At 41.6% G+C, this 20,430-nt stretch overlaps 1 protein-coding gene across 3 annotated transcripts; it reads left to right on the top strand.

The window, feature by feature from the left end:
• Positions 1 to 737: 737 nt before the first annotated feature.
• si:ch1073-335m2.2 (msx2-interacting protein) lies at positions 738 to 19,739 on the top strand. Of its 3 annotated transcripts, none has more exons than XM_038696763.1 (15): positions 738 to 991; positions 2,265 to 2,579; positions 5,513 to 5,986; positions 6,126 to 6,280; positions 6,755 to 6,955; positions 7,118 to 7,269; positions 7,369 to 7,494; positions 7,598 to 7,711; positions 7,827 to 7,940; positions 8,034 to 8,134; positions 8,369 to 15,695; positions 16,012 to 16,080; positions 16,193 to 16,387; positions 18,048 to 18,206; positions 18,682 to 19,739. In XM_038696763.1, exons 1-15 carry the CDS (start codon positions 909 to 911, stop codon positions 18,811 to 18,813), a joined length of 9,717 nt encoding a protein of 3,238 aa, XP_038552691.1. In that variant the 5' UTR covers positions 738 to 908; the 3' UTR covers positions 18,814 to 19,739. The 3 variants fall into 3 exon arrangements, with proteins under 3 accessions (XP_038552691.1, XP_038552690.1, XP_038552692.1); XM_038696762.1 differs by having other exon boundaries at positions 5,510 to 5,986; XM_038696764.1 differs by lacking the exons at positions 738 to 991; positions 2,265 to 2,579 and adding an exon at positions 2,592 to 4,305 and having other exon boundaries at positions 5,510 to 5,986.
• Positions 19,740 to 20,430: the final 691 nt, after the last annotated feature.

Genomic DNA, 20,430 nt, shown 5'->3' with positions numbered 1-20,430 from the left:
AGGTTGCTGCAAGATTTGATTTCGAGTATGACTGTAAGTTCAGTGAGCCAGGAAGGAACGAGCCAAGGGTCGTTTAAATGGTTCAGGCAGGTGGTGTAATGGTGTGGGGGATATTTTCTTGGCAAACTTTGGGCCCTTTAGCCCGGGAGATGCGCATCATGGATGTGCAGCCGACAAGTCTGCAGCAACTGCGTGATGCTATCATGTCAATATGGACCAAAGTCTCTGAGGAATGTATCTAACATCTTCTTGAAAGTATGCCACGAAGAATTATGGCAGTTTTGAAAGCAAAAGGGGGTCCATCCTGGTACTAGCAAGGTGTACCAAACAAGCAGTTTAAAGACGTCATTTTAGGTTCTGGAAATTCGTGATGCACAATTTTTACCATTTCCTGATTTAACAAATAATCTATACATTTTGAAAAAACTGGTCAAAAGATAATAGATTGATTTACAGCCCTAGTTTTCGCTTGTGTGCACAAATATGACTGAGGTTGCAATAATAACAATAACGTTAGGTTACACGTTAAAAAATGATGGGACCTTCTTTTCTGCTAATGTGTTCAAATCAGTAATCTTGATGACCTCGCGGACAAAACGGCACTGACTCCGCAGACCAATCTTACTCGCGGGATACAATTTGAACCTCGCGTGCTCAATGTTTTCGTAGCTGTCGAGCACGCGCGGCACGCCGGGCCCGCGCAGCTCGCTCCCGACACCAACAGGAGCGAGGCTCAGTCGCGTTCACGTGTACGGACCGAGGACGCAGCAGCTAAAGCTAAACGGGCAGCAGCTCGCGGGCCCAGATTATTCACGGAGTCACTCATTTTGTTCAGGCAGACCTCCGAACAGCGGGGATTAGAAACGTGCGAGATCATATGTGTGTGAAGGGGGGAAGACTAGCGCAAGATGGTTCGGGAAACCAGACACCTTTGGGTGGGAAATTTACCCGAACATGTCCGAGAGGAGAAGATTGTGGAGCATTTCAAACGGTATGTTACGCAAGAGGGATCCTCTGTCCGCGCGCTAGGTGCAGCACTAATGTTAGCTAGTTGCGACGGGTAGCCTGCGACCCATGCTAACACAGCTAACAGTAGCATTTTTAAAGTTTTAAAAGTCTCTTATGTGCTGCCTGTGCTATACTGCAGCACAGTGATATTTATGAAACCTAAATGTCGGGAATACAGCCACTTGAGTGAAAATGTTTACTATCTGTAATGTTTGGCTAACTTTTGCTAACGCCAGGAGGCAGGGAGCTAGGTCTGCTAGCCACCCAGCCAACCATTTTGTGGGAAGTGAAGACGTTTTCACGATCCGTATAAGCCAAAATGCAGCTAACGTTAGCTGGACAGCGGGGCACATGAACATTTGATGTTTGTTTAGGCGTTGGATAACGACTGAAACACAACCTTATGTCTCTGTTCAGCAGAGAAATATTAAAATAACGTAATAGAGAAGCTTAAATCTGCGATCGATCAGTAACATTAACCCAGTGATAATCAGATGTTAGCAAGTTGTTGAGATCCTTGACGTCGGTGGCCATCACTCTACTTAAAGTCGAGGAAGACACACATTGTTGTTTTTAATTTGGCCAAGTTACAAGTAAATTACAAACCAGGTTTTGCTTCCGCTAATAATAAAGTATTTGAATTTAAAGAAAGCTAACAGCACGAACTTAAATGCTTTCCGGTGCTCATAGAAGTCATTTGAAGTATGTAACACTACACTAACATTACTTTTGCAAAGTAACAGTTAATGTTAAGTAACTCGAGTAATTCATCAACAAACTCATCTGCAACACAACAGTTTACCAGTCATAGTTAATGTGAGCTATAGCACTAACGTTACCGCATTACTAATGGTTTGGTGGCAGCTGCGTGTTTGAGGATATGCTTTTTATAGTTGTTAAACACCCAGAGGGATGTTTGAATAACATTATTACTTTGAAGTTGTTTAGAAACCACTCAACAACAATGCTGGTAACAGCAGGGATAATCATCTGGCATGTTAACTGCAGACACTGTCTAAGTCACTTCCTTAAGTTCAGACACTTCATTCCTGTTTGGTGGCCTAAAAGGAATCATCAGTGATATTTTGCTTTGGTTCATAATTGGAGGAGAGTCATTACTGTTTGCTTGTAGAATCAGTGCTACTTATGCATGTTATTTACTAGACTCTGGCATACAGAGAAGCAGCTGCGTTTACCCTGTTCTTAGCTGGTGTATATGTAATTTCCTCTTTGTTTTCTGTGTAATTCCCTCTCAGGTATGGGCGTGTGGAAAGTGTTAAAGTTCTGCGGAAGCGAGGGTCAGAGGGTGGTGTTGCAGCCTTTGTGGATTTTGTGGATATCAAAAGTGCGCAGAAGGCTCACAATGCTGTCAACAAGATGGGAGACAGGGACCTTAGGACTGACTACAATGAACCAGGGTCAGTCCCTAGTGCTGTTCGGGGCCTCGAAGACAGCTCCCCCTCGAGCAGTCGAGACGTTACAGGATTCTCTAGGGGAACAGTTGGTCCAGTGTTTGGCCCACCTGTGTCCCTTCACACCAGAGAGGGACGTTATGAGCGGAGAATAGATGGGTAAGTGGACACGGCCTCCCCTTAAAATCCAGGGGAATCTAGATGTTGGATAGGTGTAAAACCTAAACACATAGTGGGGTTATCCATGAGGGATAGATGCCTCAAGGGGGTTACACAAAGGTAATTAGGGATCGTTCCACTCTTCATCCTAATTGACTCGCCTTTCCCATGGGATCTAAGTAAATTAACTACACATTATCATTTGGTAAGGTAACTATGATTCAAGGTTTGACATCTGGTTTGGATATTACATCTGTGAGGAATATCCTGGTGAGTTTTGGATTTATTACATTTTGTGGGAAACTACCTTGGGGAGCTTTTGGATATTTAAAAAACATTTTCCGCCTTAATATGGGATATAACCGTGATTTTTTTTACTTGGAATCGCTTTAAACTGGAAGTAAATCCCTAATATGAAGGATGTACTTTTCTTTGAAGAATCTATTTCGGTAATATATCGTTACTTCAAGGATCTCCCATCTCGGGGTTTCACCCCCCTCCCCCCTCTTGGCTGAACAGCTGATGTTTGGACTACTTTTACCATTTTTTGGATCTGTGGATATGGCCCGTTCTGGATTTAAGTTCTGAACAAGTGGATGGAAGAATCTTACATTTTACACACATCTTTAGAAATATTGGTGTAGCGCATATTACGTAGGCTATCTCAGTCATTTTAGGATGAGATTAACTCTGTATAATAAACACTTTTTGTGCAAAATGTGGAAGCTATACCAAGAAGACGTAAGAAAACTGAGGATCCAAACAACCAAACAGCAAAGTTTGGAGCTATTCTTGTTTTGGATTGATGGCCATGAAGACAAATGAAGATCGCATAGTTGGGATGTACCCTCCTGGATGTACACAATATACAGATACTCCGCATTGGATGTACTGATGTGGACCCTAGTATGGATAGGTGTAGCTGCCATTTGGATTATTCGAATATGGATGTAGCTGTGTGAGGCGTCAGTGAGGAGAAGACGAGCACACTAAGTATGTTACAAGAAAGCTTAAGACAATTTTTTTACTAAGTAACTTGAAATGTTGCTACTAAAAGATGACGCCTTCCAGTACATACACCTGATAAGATCCATGGATTGTGGAATTATGGCGTGCCTATGAGCCAATGAGGATTTTATGTGCTGTGGTCATAGTGTCTACAAGCATGTGTGACGTAAAGTTACTTGACATTTAACAGTGGAATACATTTTTGGCCTTTTCCCCCTGTGAAGTCAAATGTTTGGAACATACTACTACATTACTACAAGACAAGACTGATCCAGCTGGATGTATTTTCCATTTGGGCACCAACTTTCTGTATAGTCAACCTGGAATGCGTTCAATTACCCTGAAGTTCATCATCCTGTTTTTTTTTTGTTTTTTTTAAATTCATATTGATTTATTAAGGTCTTATGTTCCTATCGTTTTTTTTTTTTTTTTTTTTTAAACCACATGTCGTGAAATCCATTAAGAGGTCCATTTCTGTGATTGTTTTGTTTTTTCCCTTTTTCCATCCAGTGAAGAGAATTAAGTAGTGGATTATACATCAACAATCTACTGGCTTGGTGCTCCACAGAATTTGAAGATAACGTGCAGTGCGATTCAAGAGAACCGTTTTTGCCTAATTAGATCAATTGATTTTTCCCCTTGGTTTTTCATTCGGGCTCTCACATTCTGACCACCTAGATTTTATTTGGATTAGTTTCAGTAACTTCTTTTCCAAAAGGTTGGTATTGCTCTGCCCTCTGCATATTTTCTTTCTCTAACCTTCCTTAGTGCTTTGTCTAATTTTAGGTTTTGCACTGCTTTTAGGGGAAAGAATTAATTTGATGCAAGAGAGGAAACTTTTGTTTTATAAAATATGTATACACATATTGTCATTTCTTTATATAAGTGCCTCTGTTTTCCAGCATCACATAAGCACTACAAAGTATTGTTTTCACAATAAATACATTAATCTGAACTTTGCATGCCATTTATTCTGTTGAATATTTTAGAGAAATATTGATGTGAGAGATCTTCATTTTCTTATCAGCAATAGTTCATGAACAGTCTATGAAATCAGTTTCCCTGGACAATCAGAGGGGCAGAAAGTGTTCAATGTTTTGGTTTTTGCAAATTAAAGAAAATGCAAGAGACTAGGAAAAGCATTTTAACATTTGTGTGAATGTATTATGTGTTTGTGTGAGTAGATCTTCAAAGAAGGTTGTAGCAACTGTCCAAGTCCGGGGCGACTTTGTTTCATGTGACTGTTTAGGAATTTAATGTATAGAAAATTGTGCTTGTTATTTGTCTTGACATTTCATTTGAAATGTCAATTTAGGCTACTGGCAGTTTTAGAGATGGTAGCAGTGCCAAAGAAGCCATCCATATTAGTATTTACAGAATACTTCCTTGAAGAGTCCAATTATTAAACTTATTTGTCTAGTTGTGAGGAATTTGCTTCTCTTGTCCCTAAAACCTAGTAAATTCCCAAATGTCACATTTGAATTAAAAGATCATGCAACGTTTGTTGTGAAACGTGTTGCTGATAAAGTTATAAAGTAGTTATTTTAACACACAAAAGCATCAACACTTATTTGTTCTTAGTTTACAAACTGAACTCTGTAGAGGATACCATTTTTTTTATGGTAAATCAAACCGAAACAGGCTGGTGAATTTAAAAGGCTAGAATGACAGGATCCCTACATTATTAATACTGGCACTGCTCTTTATACCAGTATTAAGCTACTTAAATTGACCCTACATCTTATCTGGCCTGCTCTGAGCTGTGTCTTTGCTGTGCTGGTCAGATTTTCCTTACTGTGCATTTAGATGCCAACATAGCTTTAACAGGATGTGGTTTGTTTTTTTTGTTTGTTTTTTTTTACAGTCATAGTAACTCTTTTCCCCTCTCTACCCTGTTCTTTTTTTGTTTTTTATTTTTACAGTAGCTCAGAAAGCCGTGAGCGTGCATATGATCACAGCCCATATGGACACCATGACCGCAGTGGCACTTTCGACAGACAGCGTCACTACAACGCTGATTATTACCGAGATCGTTCTATGTTTGCTGCTGCTGGCCCAGGGAGCAGTGCCATTGGAGGAAGCTTTGAGGCATCAGACCCACATTTTGACTCTAGAATCCGAGACCCCTTCACTCTTACTAATTCTACAAGACGTGACCTATACAGAGATGACAGAGGACGACGTGTCGATAGAACCTACCATCACCGTCGGAGCCGGTCATCTCATTCCTCACAGTCAAGGCACCCTTCCCCACAGCGGACCACAGGACAAACCCCCAAAACTCCTCATTCCCCTAAAAGAGCTCCTTTGTCCCCTGGGAGAGGTCCAAGATCTCGATCTCGTAGCAGATCTTCAAGCTCTGATTCTGTCAGCAGCACCAGCAGCACGGGCAGCGGCAGGTGTGACATTTTGTTTTGTTGTGATATTAATGCTTCATGTTTTGTGGGTTTGTTGACTGGATCAATACATTTTGTAAATGAGCAAACCATCAACGGGACTAGTGTGTAATCATTGTTTTCTGGGAATTTTTTTGGGCAGCGATTCAAACAGCAGCTCAAGTGATGGGTCTCGGGCACGCTCTGTGCAGTCGTCAGCTACACACGCACCTAATCAGTCATCTATGGTGCTTGACTCCGATGAGCCACGCAGAAGTTTTGGTATTAAAGTGCAAAACTTACCAGTGCGCTCCACAGGTGAGTTTCTACATGGCTTCCAAGTTTTAAGTCGGCCTCTCAAAGCTTTAAATAGTTGCCAGAGGACATAAAATTGAGGATAGAGATTCATCACCTGACTACTGTTACTGTAAATCTTAATGCATAATATATGCAGCAGTAGTCTGTAAATGTGCCATTTGTGTATATGTTTGTTTGTTTTTTTTGTGTGTCAAAGTTATGTATGTGTCAAGTATTTGCCAAGGGCAAATTAAATTGTACCTGACAAGAAGGTTTTTACCATTTAGATGCATATTTTCTGATTAAATCCTATTTCATGTTTGGACTTCAGTACTGTTTAAACTTAATTTGTTGTCTTGGTTGCTTCATTTTTCACTGTTACCTGGTGGTTGGTAGCCATTGATTTTGTGTTCTCACTGGTATAGAGGTCACTCTGCTTCCAATATTTCCACAGATAAACTCTTAAATTGTAATCTTTTGTTTTTTCTTCTGCAGACACAAGTTTAAAAGATGGACTTTTCCATGAATTCAAGAAACATGGGAAAGTGACCTCAGTGCAGATTCATGGAGCATCAGAAGACCGCTATGGTTTGGTGTTCTTTAGACAACAAGAGGATCAAGAGAAAGCCCTCAGTGTCTCCAAAGGAAAGCTGTTCTTTGGCATGCTTATTGAAGTCACTGCCTGGAATGGTCCTGGTAAGTGATGACAAATAGTATCTTGATGAATAATTGGTGCTAACAAATAATTCAGCAAACATTATTTATGTTTAAAACATGTTGTGCTGGTGGTGGAGAACATGTGCTTGACATTTATCAGCATGTCATTGATATTAATGATAAACCTCCTTCTTCTATCAGAAACAGAAAGTGAAAATGAGTTCAGGCCTTTGGATGGGCGGATAGATGAGTTCCACCCAAAGGCCACAAGGACACTGTTTATAGGCAACCTCGAGAAGACCACCAGTTATCAGCAACTGCTCGACATTTTTCAACGCTTTGGCGAAATTGTGGTATGCTACCATGCTAGACTGTGTAGGCAAGTTGTGTACCTTAAATTGGCCCATTTTACATTTCATATGGGTCTCTAATTGTTCTCTTTTCTCCTCAAGGACATTGACATAAAGAAAGTAAATGGAGTTCCCCAGTATGCCTTTGTGCAGTATTCTGATATTGCCAGTGTCTGCAAGGCCATTAAAAAGATGGATGGAGAGTATCTGGGGAGCAACAGACTAAAGGTAGTGTTTTTACAATAAACAATAGTAACATTTCTGCTCTGTGTAGGTTTTTAACCTCATGGATTCTGTGTATATAATTTGCATGTTCATCTTCTCCTTGAAGCTTGGGTTTGGGAAGAGTATGCCCACAACGTGTGTCTGGCTAGATGGTTTGGCAACCAGCATTACAGAACAATACCTCACACGGCATTTCTGCCGCTATGGACATGTAGTTAAGGTAAAGTGTTATATTTTCTCTCGCTAAAGATTTGCAGCATTTTAACGCTGTGTAGTTTTTTAAAATGACTAAATGTGTGTTTTTGTCCTTTTTTTTTTTATTTATTTTTTTTTAGGTTGTGTTTGATAGATTGAAAGGGATGGCCCTCATCTTGTACAACAACACGGACTTTGCTCAGGCAGCTGTAAGGGAGACCAAAGGTTGGAAGATTGGTGGCAATAAAATTAAGGTAAATAATAACAGCTATTGGGTTGATTATTAAATAGTATTGTGTATATGTATATACATTTTGTGTTTTAACAACTTTTTTTCTTTATGAAAGGTGGATTTTGCAAGTCAAGAGAGTCAGATGGCATTCTACCGATCTATGCAGTCATCTGGTCAAGACATTAGAGACTTTTATGAAATTCCTACTGAGCGACGGTAAATTGCCCATGTTGTTGATTGCATAAATTGATGCAAGAATGTCCCCCACTGTCACTTTTGTATGTCAGTAAATAGAATTTCTAAGATTGCTATTTTGAACAGTTCTTTTAAATGAAATTAACCCAAACAAAAATGTGTCGTATGCGGACTGATAATCTTTAGAATCTCAATTCCATTGCAAAATATCCAATCACTTAAAATTCATTACTTTTCTCTCCATTGAATCTACAGAGAGGAACGCAGACCCCCATACCATGAATTTACAGCAGAAAGGGCTTACTATGAGAATATACGAACCCCTGGCCTCTATCCAGAGGATGCACGGAGAGACTATGCTACCCGCAGCAGAGACCGTTTTCCTGAATTGGAACATTATCAGGGGGATCACTTTGACCCACGTTATCATGAAGACCCAAGAGACTACAGGGACTACAGAGACCCCTTTGAGCAAGACATTCGAAAATACACATATATTCAGAGGGAGAGAGAAAGAGAGCGAGAACGTTTTGAGGCTGACCGCAGCAGGTGGAGCCCTTCCCATCCAAGGCGACCTATTACTCCTACAGTGTCACCTTCATCATCTGATCGTGCTCCAAGAGATTCCGAACGTAGGGTTTACAGCCAGTCCTCTGAGCGAAGTGGTAGTGTGAGCTCAATGTCACCACCACACTTTGACAAATCTGAAAAGACCCTGCTGGAACATGCCTCCAAGAGTGAGAAGAGCAGTCAACCAGATCGTGTGGCCGGTGCTGAGAAAACCAAACGTGCAAAACGAAAAGAGAAAGGTGACAAGGACAAAGCTGAGAAGATTAAATCAAGGAAAGCAAAGGGGCAATCCCCATCCAACCCACTGCCTGAAACAGAGCTTGAGACTGGTGTTGATGGAGGGTCTGGAAGAGGGAGGGGATCAGACCAAGATGCTCATGAGAGGCAGAAATGTAAGGGTGATGGTGAGTCTCTTACCGGAAATCAGTTGTCAGTTGCTCATCATGACTCTGTAAAAAGTGAAAAATCTGAAATGAGTAAAGGTGAGAATTCAGACTTGGATGGAAAAAATCGACTCAAGAAACATCAGAAGTCTGATATTGGAAATGATGGGAAAGAGTCGGCAGTGGATTCAGATCGCCTTGCTGCAAGAAAAAGGCGCTTTGCTGATTCTGGTGGAAGGACTATTCGTCAGAAAAGAAGCAGGCATGAGGAGGAGGACGGTATTCAGTCTGCTGACTTTGGTGCTAGTAGCACATATTTGAAAGAGTCAGACACTGACAAACACAAAGATTCTCAAAGGAGAGATTCAAGACTCAAACCTGTGAGTGGCACTCAGAAGGATGGTCAAGAGGACCTTAGAGGACAAAGAGAGAAATCTGAGGGATCTTTGGACCCACTAGAGTCAAAACGACATCCAGGGCACACTTCATCCAGAAGGTTTTCACATGAGGGGATTACAGACCAGAGCAGTGTAAGAGAACAAGAACACCTTGCTACTTTCAAATTTGGTACTCAGAATGCTGACACTGACAAAAGTGTTAAGAACAGGGAAGACCATGTTGACATTGACCTCTCTCAGAGTTACCGCAAGCAAATGGAGAAAAATAGACGGTTGCAGCAACAGCAGCGCGAGTCTGACAAACCTGACAAACCAGGAAGTCCCCAAGGAAGTGAAACAGAGGATTTGGAGCATCGCAGTCTTGTGCATGAAGTTGGTAAACCTCCTGAGGATGTTACAGATAATTTCCCATCTCACAAACTTAAGAAACTAGACCAATTTGAAGCTGATTCAGGGATTAAGAGAGAGCGTGTCTACCGGAGCTTTAGACAAAAAAGTGAAGATCCTGACTGGAACAACACCACATCTCCAGGACATCAGCACTTCTCTCACCATGCAGATGAGGACTTTGTGGATCCTTCTCAGAAAGAGTTGAGTAGAAATGAAGAAAAAATTCACCCAGATTTGGAGCTGTTGGTGAAAAGAACACACAACACACAGGTACTAAAACCAAACACGCCTATTCTTAGTGTGGAAGAAGAGCAACAAAAGAGATGGGAGGGCAGAGTTAAACAAGATTTGTTACCTGACCTGAACTTTTCTAGAGGTCCTAGTAAAAACATTCACAATAGCAAACATTTGGAATATGGTATTTGGCATGACTTGGAGCCTGGGGAAGTACGATCCGACCCTGAGGAGGACCGAGAGACCAAACCCCATTCTCCTGTGCCCTCAACATCTATGCCATTTTCCGAGAGGCCAAGGGTTGACAGGTTTTCAGACCCCAAACTAGCACATCTTGAAAGGAACAAATTCTACTCCTTTGCTCTCGACCAGACCATCACACCTGATACTAAGGCTCTGCTTGAACGTGCAAAATCCCTCTCATCTTCCAGAGAAGATAACTGGTCCTTTTTAGATTATGATTCTCACTTTGCAAGTTTCCGCAACAGAAAGGATACTGAAAAGGTAGAATCAACTCCACGACCTACACCCTCCTGGTACATGAAAAAGAAAAAGATTCGAAGTGGATCTGAAGACAAACTTGATGACAGAAAGGAGGAGCCTAAGCCAGAGGAACAGGAACGCAGGGAATTATTTGCCTCCCGCTTCCTTCATAGTCCTGTCTTTGAGCTGGACTCTAGACGACTTCAACACTTGGAACGCAAACATGAAGAGCCTGAGCATACACAAAACCAACAACCGAGTCAGCAAGGGACCGTAGATGGTGAACTTGACTCAGGGCCAGTTGTCCTTTTCCATAGTCGTTTTTTGGAACTCACACGACTACAACAACAGAAGAATAAAACCCAACAGCTGCAAGAGGCAAAAAGAGACACAATACTCGTGGATGAGAATAAAGTGGAAAAGGCACCTATTCAAGAGCAGCAAGCTATGCAGTCACCTGAAACAACAGAATCTATCATGGAGCCAGAAATTAAACCCATCAGTCCTGCTGAAGAGCTGATTTCTGATCCCCGACTCACACCTTCTTCTGTCACCCAGTCTGTGGTCAAAGACTTTCCTCCACCAGAAGAGAAATGTGCTTCGTTAAATCCAACCCCTGATCCATATCCCCCTGTATCTTTCATAAAACTAGAGGGAAAAGAAAATGAACCGGTTGTACCCATGCACCACCCACCAACTGAGAAGTCATTTGATTCTGAACCTGCACCAATTGCAGCACCCGAACCCAGATATTCAGTGGATCAATGTAAACTTTCTCCCTCTGAAAGAAAATTGGATATTGTAACTGAGGATGTTAAACCTCTCAATACAGAAAAAACAGTCCCCAGCGATTCTCAAGGGGAGTTTGTTAGCGGTTCTGAAGCAGAGCTGGATTCTGAGACAAGACATCCAGAAGTGCCGAAAGCCACTAGTCCCATACCACCTAGTCTTGTAGAGGAGGTGGATATAGTCAAGAAAGAAACTCATTCTACTTGTAAAGCAGTAGTGGAGCCTGAGGGAGAGAAGAAACTTCAAGTTAGTAAAGTGCAGATTCCTATTGATAATGACACAAATGACGAGCCAGTCTCACCCGAGAAAGAGCATAAAACTAAAGAAATGAAAAATAAAAAGTGCAAACAATCCCCTGCTCAAGTTGCTCCAGTTCCCGTCATGTCTACCTCCGGTTCAGAGAAACAAGCGACACGCAAGAGTGAGCGCATCGACAAAGAAAAGCTGAAACGTGGATCATCCCCAAGAGCAGAATCAAAGTCCACAGGAAAATCTCCTATTCATGGATCAGATCCTGACATGTTGGAGCAGAACATACCATTACCCAGAGCAAGACGAAATGTTAAATCTCGGTATGCCACCCCAGTTGAAGATGATGCGCCAGTTCGTTTTGGAAAGGAAATGACAGAGTCACCACGCTCTGCACGGAAACGAGGTACAGACAAAGATGCAACACAACAAAATATCGAACAGGATACACCTGCTCCAGCCCCTGTAACTAAACGGGGCCGTCCTCCCAAGAATCGCAGACAAAGTGATGAAAGTTCAACAGTTAAAGTAGAAAAATCTAAAATGGACAATAAAGACACTGATTCAAACGAATCAGAAAGTGGTGAAAGAATTCCTAGAGTGGCAAAAGGGAAAACATCCCCTCATGGTTCAAAGAGTTCATCAAGTCAGATGTCCACAGTCCTAGGATCTGGGTCAACAAGGAAAGGTGAAAAAACTGAGGTGGCTGAGGATGATGACCAGGAAATTAATCTCACCGATGAAGATTCCTCGTCTTTGCAAGATTCAAGTTCATGTAAAGAAGAACCATCAATAAAAGTTGACCAAAAGAAAGAGGAGAAAGACAAACAAGGAAGAGAATTGGGCAGAGATAAAGATGAAAATGCTTGTGAAGGTAAATCAAATGGGAATTCCCCAGTTTCAGAAGAGAAACCCACCTTGGAAAAAGACAGGATTGTTAGAGGAAAAACCAAGTTGACAAGGACTCCCAAGTCTCCTGTCCTCAAGAACCTCAAAATAAGACTAAATGTCACAGAGGTCAAAGATCTTCTTCAGTTGGGGGATGATGAGGTTGTGAATCAAGAGGATTCTTCTAAAAAGTCAAGATCTGGTGACCACAGTGATCATGTTTTAAAGTCCACTGATTCTAACATAGAAGGCTCCCAAAATGAAGACAAGGAAGATGCCACTTTAGAAAAGAGAGAGCTCCTGGAAACACCAAAAAGCTTAATTTCACAAGAGCTGGAATTGGAGCAGGCGGTGGAAAACATTGCTAAACTTACAGATCCAGCTTTTCCAACAGAATCCCCTGCACCATCTGTCCCACGTAGAGACGTAAAAAGTGACCTAGTGGAAGAAAAACCTTCCAATCCAGCTAGCGAGACAGAACTCATGGCTGCTATTGACTCGATAACTGCCGAGGAAGCAACTGTATCTGTAACTCAAACGGTTCCACCAAGTACAGATGTAAGTTCAGAACCGGAGATTCAAGACTTAATTCCGCCTGCCAAGGAAGATGAACCTGAAACAAATACACCTGCAATACAGGAGGAGCCTGTCTTCCCAACCCCGCCCAAAAAGGGAAGACATAAAACAACTAAACGTTCTAAAGGCCAAAAGCAAGTAAAAAAAGATTCAAAGGAAGGGCAGTCAATAAGTGAGGAATTGTCAACTCCTTTAGCAGAAAACACAAATTCCAGTGTAAAGACTATCCCTGAAACAAATTTATCAGCAGCAACTGCTGGAGTTATTACTTCTACTACTTGGAAGACCTCAGAACCACAGCCTTCAGCTGTCAAAGCTACAGATGAAAACGCAGAGTCGGAGTTGTCTTCTGAAGAACACATTCAGCATCTTACATCTGTTAACCCCCAGTCTAAGAGTCAAATATGCCCAAAGTCTCAGGTGCCACCTGAGTGCGTCTCCCCTTCCCTGTCTCCTCTAGCTAACAGGCCAAATATCAGACCCATTCAAACAGTTAGAATTCCTGTGTCTCCGCCAGATTGGCGCCACCAGGCTAAAGATACAGGAGTCTCCTCCTCACCTGTCATACCATTTGCATCCAAGGAAAACCAGCCTTTACCTTCAGACTCAGAAAACTTGGATATAGATCATGGAACAAGTGACTTGAGACAGATTCTTATGAAACACACAAACGCTTCAATGCCTGGTATTAGTTCTATTCCTAGTAATCTGCTCACCCTGCGTGATCCAAACCCCACTGAAAGTAATACTTCATCAGCTGTTGTGCCAAATAAGTCACCACTATGTGATAGTAGAATGCCAGCTCATCCAGCTCCGCCTGTTGTTCGACCTCCACCCTCACTACCATCTCCTGAGACAAAATCTGTGATCTCTGTTATTGCATCCACTGCAACGTCTGTTATCAGTCGTGTTTGCAACCCTCCTGAGCCTGAGGACAAAGTAAACATGAACATTGGAAATCCCTGTGTGGACATGGTTCTACCCAAAACATCCTATAGGTCCAGCAAAGATGAGACTGGATCATACCATGGGCCATCTGTCGGTGATGAGGGGGGAAGTGCTGCACGCTTCATTGTTGAGAGCCCCAGTCTTGCTACAGGATCTTTCCCAGGTTTGAGAGTAAATACGTCTGAAGGAGTGGTAGTATTGAGCCACTCTGGCCAGAAAACAGAGGGACCACAGAGGATTAGTGCAAAAATAAGTCAGATCCCACAAGCAACAGTAGGTGACATGGAATCTCAGCAGCTGGTATCCATGCCCCAGATAAAACAGGAAATGTATGGTCATTCTCATTCAGGACTTCAAAAGGGTCCTTTATTGCAGACAGATCATGGGCATCCTGGTAAGATGCAGTCAAATTTGTCTTCTATTAAACAAGAAAGCACTGGTTTGGAAAAGATGGAATCTGCTTACCAATCTGGACCTCAAGGAGTAGTGAAGCGTCTCACACAGGGTAACCAGCAGGTGATGGGTTACCATCAAGACTACATGCCAATAAAACATCAAAAGAAAATGGACAGTGCTGATCCTCATAGTACAGATGGAGCTAAACCATCTTGGACCTCTGCTATAAGTCCTGCGATAAGCCCCCATTTGCCGTCTCCACCTGGCAACCATGTAGGTTTTGTTACCGCACCTGGTGACAGAGCTCCCTCGCATATCGGTGGGGTCAAACAGGAACCACGATCACCTCGCAAGTCAGGTCATCCGCACTCCCCGTTTACTAAAGTGTCACCCATTGGCTCCTCATCACCAAAGGGCATACCAGTGATGTTGTCCAGTGGACTTCCAGCCATGCAACAGTTTATTACTGGTGTACATCATCCAGAGCAGTCCGTTATCATGCCACCTCACAGTGTACCTGGAGGCTTGGGACGGATGTCTCCTCACCGTGTTACCCAATCAATTCCAGTGGGGCATCTTGTCCAAGGAGATGTTCGGGTCAATACCCCACCTCTCTCTGTGATGAGCTATGGGATGCATAGTGAGTCTCTTTCCTGGTCTGGACCCATGCAGCCACGGGCCACCTCCCCACAAGCTGCTGGCAGAGACAAGGTTCTCAAGGTAAACCCCAGTTCTTTGAGGAGTCATGAGGGGGAACAGGAAGACGGCAGACGCTTCCACCCGACTCCAGGAAGACAATCTGCCACACAGCTAAAACCGGAGACTATGCAGTCAGATCCTCGCGGGCCCTTGCGGAGTGGTTCCCAGTTAGAAACATACATGCAAAGGGATATCCGCATTCTATTGCACCAACAGGGAGAGCGTTCTACCACAGACCCTCATTCTGGACACATTCAAGAGACAGTTTCCAACCTGCCATTATCCTTGTCTCCAAGAGCACATGTTTTGCCTAAAGGTGTGGCTGAGAAGGATATAACAAAGCCATTAGAGGCAAAGAGGCCACACTCTCCTCTTCCTAAAGATGGAATGATGGGGATCCGACCATCTGGGCAAGCAATGGCATCTCCCCAGAGAGTTCAGATAATAACTCCAGGACCTAGTGGCTCCTTCCCAGATTACTCCGGGATGTACTCAAATCCAAGAGGCATCCATTCTCAAATACCAGAGACGTCTCCTGCTGGACTTACCCAGCCACCACTGAGTGTCACACCAACCATGGTGAGTTTGCTGCAGTTTATTAGCTACACCTAGCTTAAACTAACTCAGTCTAATACAGCAGTCCTTCAATTGATCCTACCTGCACGAAGGTCATAATGTTCAGTTTATGTTGAGACTGTTTAAGAGAGGTGTTGATTTATCTTTAGTCATTTTGAAAGTTATTGTTTAATTGTTCAGCATCATACTGAGAGTCTTTTCTAATTTTCAGTCTAACCCCTTATTAATATAAACTGAGGTTGATAATAAAAGACCGGCCAATTGTGAATGTTGGTTGAAACTGTTAATGAAACATTACACAATTTTCTTGAATCCTTAGGGTGCAGACGTCCAGACAAACCCAGATGGCAAGATGACGCAGCCTGTTAATATGGTGCAGTTGCTCACGGTAAGACAAAAATCATCACAACAGTTTTTAAGTTGTGTTCAGGGTTGTTGGTGTGAACAAGAGCTGGCGTTGTCTGACATACTTGTATTTGTTTTGTCTCATATTTAAACAGAAATACCCTATTGTGTGGCAAGGCCTGCTGGCACTGAAGAATGACACAGCTGCAGTCCAGTTGCATTTTGTCTGTGGCAACAAAGCTTTGGCTCATCGATCACTGCCCCTACAAGAAGGAGGCGCATTGCTGAGGATTGTCCAGAGAATGAGACTAGAGGCTTCACAACTGGAGAGTGTGGCCCGAAGAATGACAGTATGTCTTTTTTTCTTTAGGGCTGGGGCGATTCGTCGATCTAATCAAAGTCATTGATTACAGAAATACATTGATTTCTGAAACATGTGTCTGTGCATCGCAATGAAGTGTGAAGTCCGGTCTAAGCAGGGATTGCCCAGAGAACCAGCTGCAGCAAAAAAAAAAACTCGCCCATGAGTACGATAAGCTAAAGTCTGGGAGTATTTTAGATAGATACCCAACAATGTGCTCAGCCAGAAAGTGATTCCCAAGTTCCACCTGACATTGTTTGCTTGCACTACCTTTCTTCATTGTGTGTTACTCCTTTCTGTTATTTTAGTAGTTTTATATTGAGTTTAACTCAGCAATGCACGAGTTCACATTCACAAACGGATAGATTCAGTTCAGGGTAAAGCACTATCTGATCACCCACAAATTGTAATACAGCAGTGACTAGGAAATTAGACAAATTTTAAGATATCGTAAAACTTCAATAGCGGAGCCCTAAATAGCCGCCTAGCCCATTTACTGGCCTGGTGTGGGAACACATTTTGACAAATATACGCTGCCTCAATTTAACGCCTGGTCTAGTTTTTATAGAAGTTCTTTGGCTGTATAAAACCTCTTAAACCCTGCATGGTCGCTGGCTTTAGCTGCTTCTAAGCTTCTTAGATCGGTATACAAATATTAATGTTTAAACATAAGATCAGTATGTCAGTATGGACATGCTACTCATCGTTAGATCGGTTAGATTCTCCACAATTCAATAGTTCAGTTCATTTAAGGGAAACAAGCCCCAAAGTCTAATTCTTATAGTATTACCGGTGTAACCTGCCTGGTATAAGAAAAAAGTGATAACTGCTGTTACCTTTTTGAAGCGCTCGTTAAGTCCGCTCGTTAAGCCCAAATGTGTCTGTAAGGGTCCACTGATCAAAAGAATCGAAACGGCTTTCCATAAAAATTTATAAAAGTTGTGAATCCTGTCATGTGAAGTCCATCGCTCTGTCTGCTAACTTCTCTCATCCTGCACCATGTTGTTGTTGTGATGTTACTTCAAAATAACAGCGCATAAGCCGTCTGTCGGAGCTAGATCAAATTAATGATTGTATTATTCTGTTTAAAATAAACAGTTTCATAGTAGTTGTGCAAAAGGAATTAAAGGCCTGTGCCAGCTGGGCGGCTGTGGTCGGCAGTTCAATCCCTGGCTCCCCCTGGTTGCGTGTCGAAGTGTCCTTGGGCAAGATACTGAACCCCGAATTGCCCCTGGCGGCTATTCCGCCAGTGTATGAGTGTGTGTGAATGTTAGTTTCCGTTTGAGCACTTAGGCTCAGTGTATGAATGTGTGTGTAGTGTAAAAGCGCTTTGAGTAGTCGAAAAGACTAGAAAGGCGCTATACAAGTACGGAGCATTTACAGATATAGGCAGGGTCAATTCAGTGATTTTAGCAAATAAAAGCCCGGGCTATTAATCAAAGTTTTATGGTATTTTGTTATTATTCTAATATGCTTTGTCTCTTTTCAGGGTGGTGATTGAATAAATAATTGAAATATTAAGACAAGTTTTGGATATCTATTTTGGGGAAATTATTTGTCATATTAATACAAAATAATCTTTAGAATAATCTTTCTGCTTCATTGAATATAGTCTATTAACAACTGTTAACCTTTTTTCCCTTCTACAGGGGGACAGTGACTTCTGTCTTCTCCTTGCTCTGCCATGTGGACGAGATCAGGACGATGTCCTAAACCAGACTCAAGCTCTTAAGGCCGCTTTCATAAACTACTTGCAGACAAAGTTGGCTGCTGGTATCATCAATATCCCCAACCCAGGTTCCAATCAGGTGAGAGATGATATTTCTAAATGTTTATTTTTATGTGTGTATATGTATATATGTACGTGTGTGTATAATATTCCACTGTGACATTTAAAGAGAGAACAGATGGTGAAATGTGATAATAGCTTTATTTTAATTTCAGTGTATTTAAAATGACAAATTATACTAAAATACGAAAGACTGAAAAAGATCTGACCTCACATTTTAAGTGCATAATAAGTGGGAGTTCATGTCAAGTTGCAATAAATTAGACATGAACTTTAAACAGAGTGAATTTTAAATTGTAGCAGTAAATGGGGAAACATTCAGGGAGGAACTTGTAACAGTGGTTCAGCCTGAGGTGAAGCTAAACCTGGAAACTATGCTCACCAGGGCCTGGAGGGAGACTTTCTTACATAAGCCTGGTTTGACTGGGAATCTTTCTTTATGGTTCTCTGTAACTTCAAATGTCTAATTGATGTTTTTGTATTTCTTTCCCCAGCCTGCCTACGTGCTACAGATTTTCCCACCATGCGAATTTTCAGAGAGCCATTTATCCCAGCTCGCCCCCGACCTTCTTAACAGGATCTCCAGCATCTCACCACACCTCATGATTGTCATCACCTCTGTGTAACCGTCACTGCTGGGAACTGTCCTCCCATTGATGGATGTTCTTGCTGATGAGCCTCAGGAAACCAGAGGAATATGAGAATTAGTTTGTTTTTTTCCCCCAGACATGGGGAAATGTGGGAATGTGTAGGATTGTACCTTTTTTTTTTTTTTTCTCTCCAGCAGTCTTTTTTTTTTTTTTTTTTGTCTGTCACTCTGGTATTTTTGTCCTTCTCAAAAGAACTCAGGGATGGACCAAACCAGAATCAGTCTTATTTGACCATTTCTGCTGTATTTCTATTTATTGGAGTTTTATTTTAATGTTCGGAGATGCTCTGAAGAAAAAAAATCAGGATATTTGATGAACAAGTGAGTGACTATCTGGGTGGCCTTTTTCTTTCATCTGTCTTTTATTGATCGTCAATTGCATTTCTTCACAACAGAGGATCATTGAAGCTGTTGTACCACAATGGCTAAAAAGACATTTTATAATTTTAAATGATTATGTACAGACTTCCTCTTCCAGGCTTTCTTTAGAAGAGGAAGAATTAACTTGTAAAACTATGGAGACCCTGTAGAGGACCACTTTCGTTTAACAGCTCCATTAATTCCACCAGCTCTGCTCATTTTCTCAAACTACTGAAGCAGTTACACCTCTGAAACCTGCCTTTGCGTTGAACAAGCTACAGTATGATTTGGGGGGTTTTGAATACAGGACTTTGTAAATATTTTAAATATTTAAACTTTCAAAATGGAACTTGGACAACTTGACAGAGACTTGAACGCTGGGACATACCAGAACGCAGAGTGTGGAAATTTAGATGGCTATCCTTGATTTTCTTTGGATGTAAATACTTGTAACACAAGAAAGTTGGCAGACTCTCATGTGGAGTCTGCTGATGGCACTTCATATTTTGTATCTCAAATAAAACAAACTCCAGAAAACTTGAATATATAAGACATAATCCTTTATTTTGCCATTTAAGGTGTTATTTGCCAAGAATTTTCATTCACTTTAACACTGAAGACATGCCATTTATTAAAAACAAGGTTACTTGAGTTTCATACCATACAACAGACAGGGGTGTTAACATTTGCTTATTATATAATATTTGCCTTTTTTTTGCTGAGGTCAAATGGAAAATGGTACAGCACTTTGCATTATTCAGTAATCACGTGGTGATTGAGCAGCACAAAAACAGCAAATTAACATTGTGTGCATGCCGGTTATAAATCATTTACATATAATTTGCAAACTAAAGAGACCTCAGCTGTACTACCATTGTACCTTTTATGAAAGCAACTGTAAAAAGTCTGCCTGTTCAGTTCGTGTTTGAATTTGGACTAAAACTTATGACACCTTGATGCAATTCTAGCATTTCAGCAAACTCTAAAAAAAACGACTGCTTTAAGTTTGGGAGTTACAACTGCATATATAAATTAACATATATAAATTGTATACAGCTTCAGGGGGACCTACAAGAAGTGTGATAACTGTTGGGTGGAAAGAGCACAAGTTAGAAAATGAACAAAAAAATCTTTAAAAAGGTAATGTTTCCAGACTTATGTAGCCTGCTTCTCATCCTCTATTAGCATACCACATCTATTTCTCCAACTGAGCTATCAGCGGTCGAGTTGCATT

The sequence above is a fragment of the Micropterus salmoides genome, unplaced genomic scaffold (genome assembly GCF_014851395.1).
Source record: "Micropterus salmoides isolate LMB-PRFRI ecotype aquatic unplaced genomic scaffold, ASM1485139v1 Ms_hic_scaffold_4, whole genome shotgun sequence".
NCBI lineage: Eukaryota > Metazoa > Chordata > Actinopteri > Centrarchiformes > Centrarchidae > Micropterus > Micropterus salmoides.
This window is presented reverse-complemented; position numbering and strand designations above follow the sequence as displayed.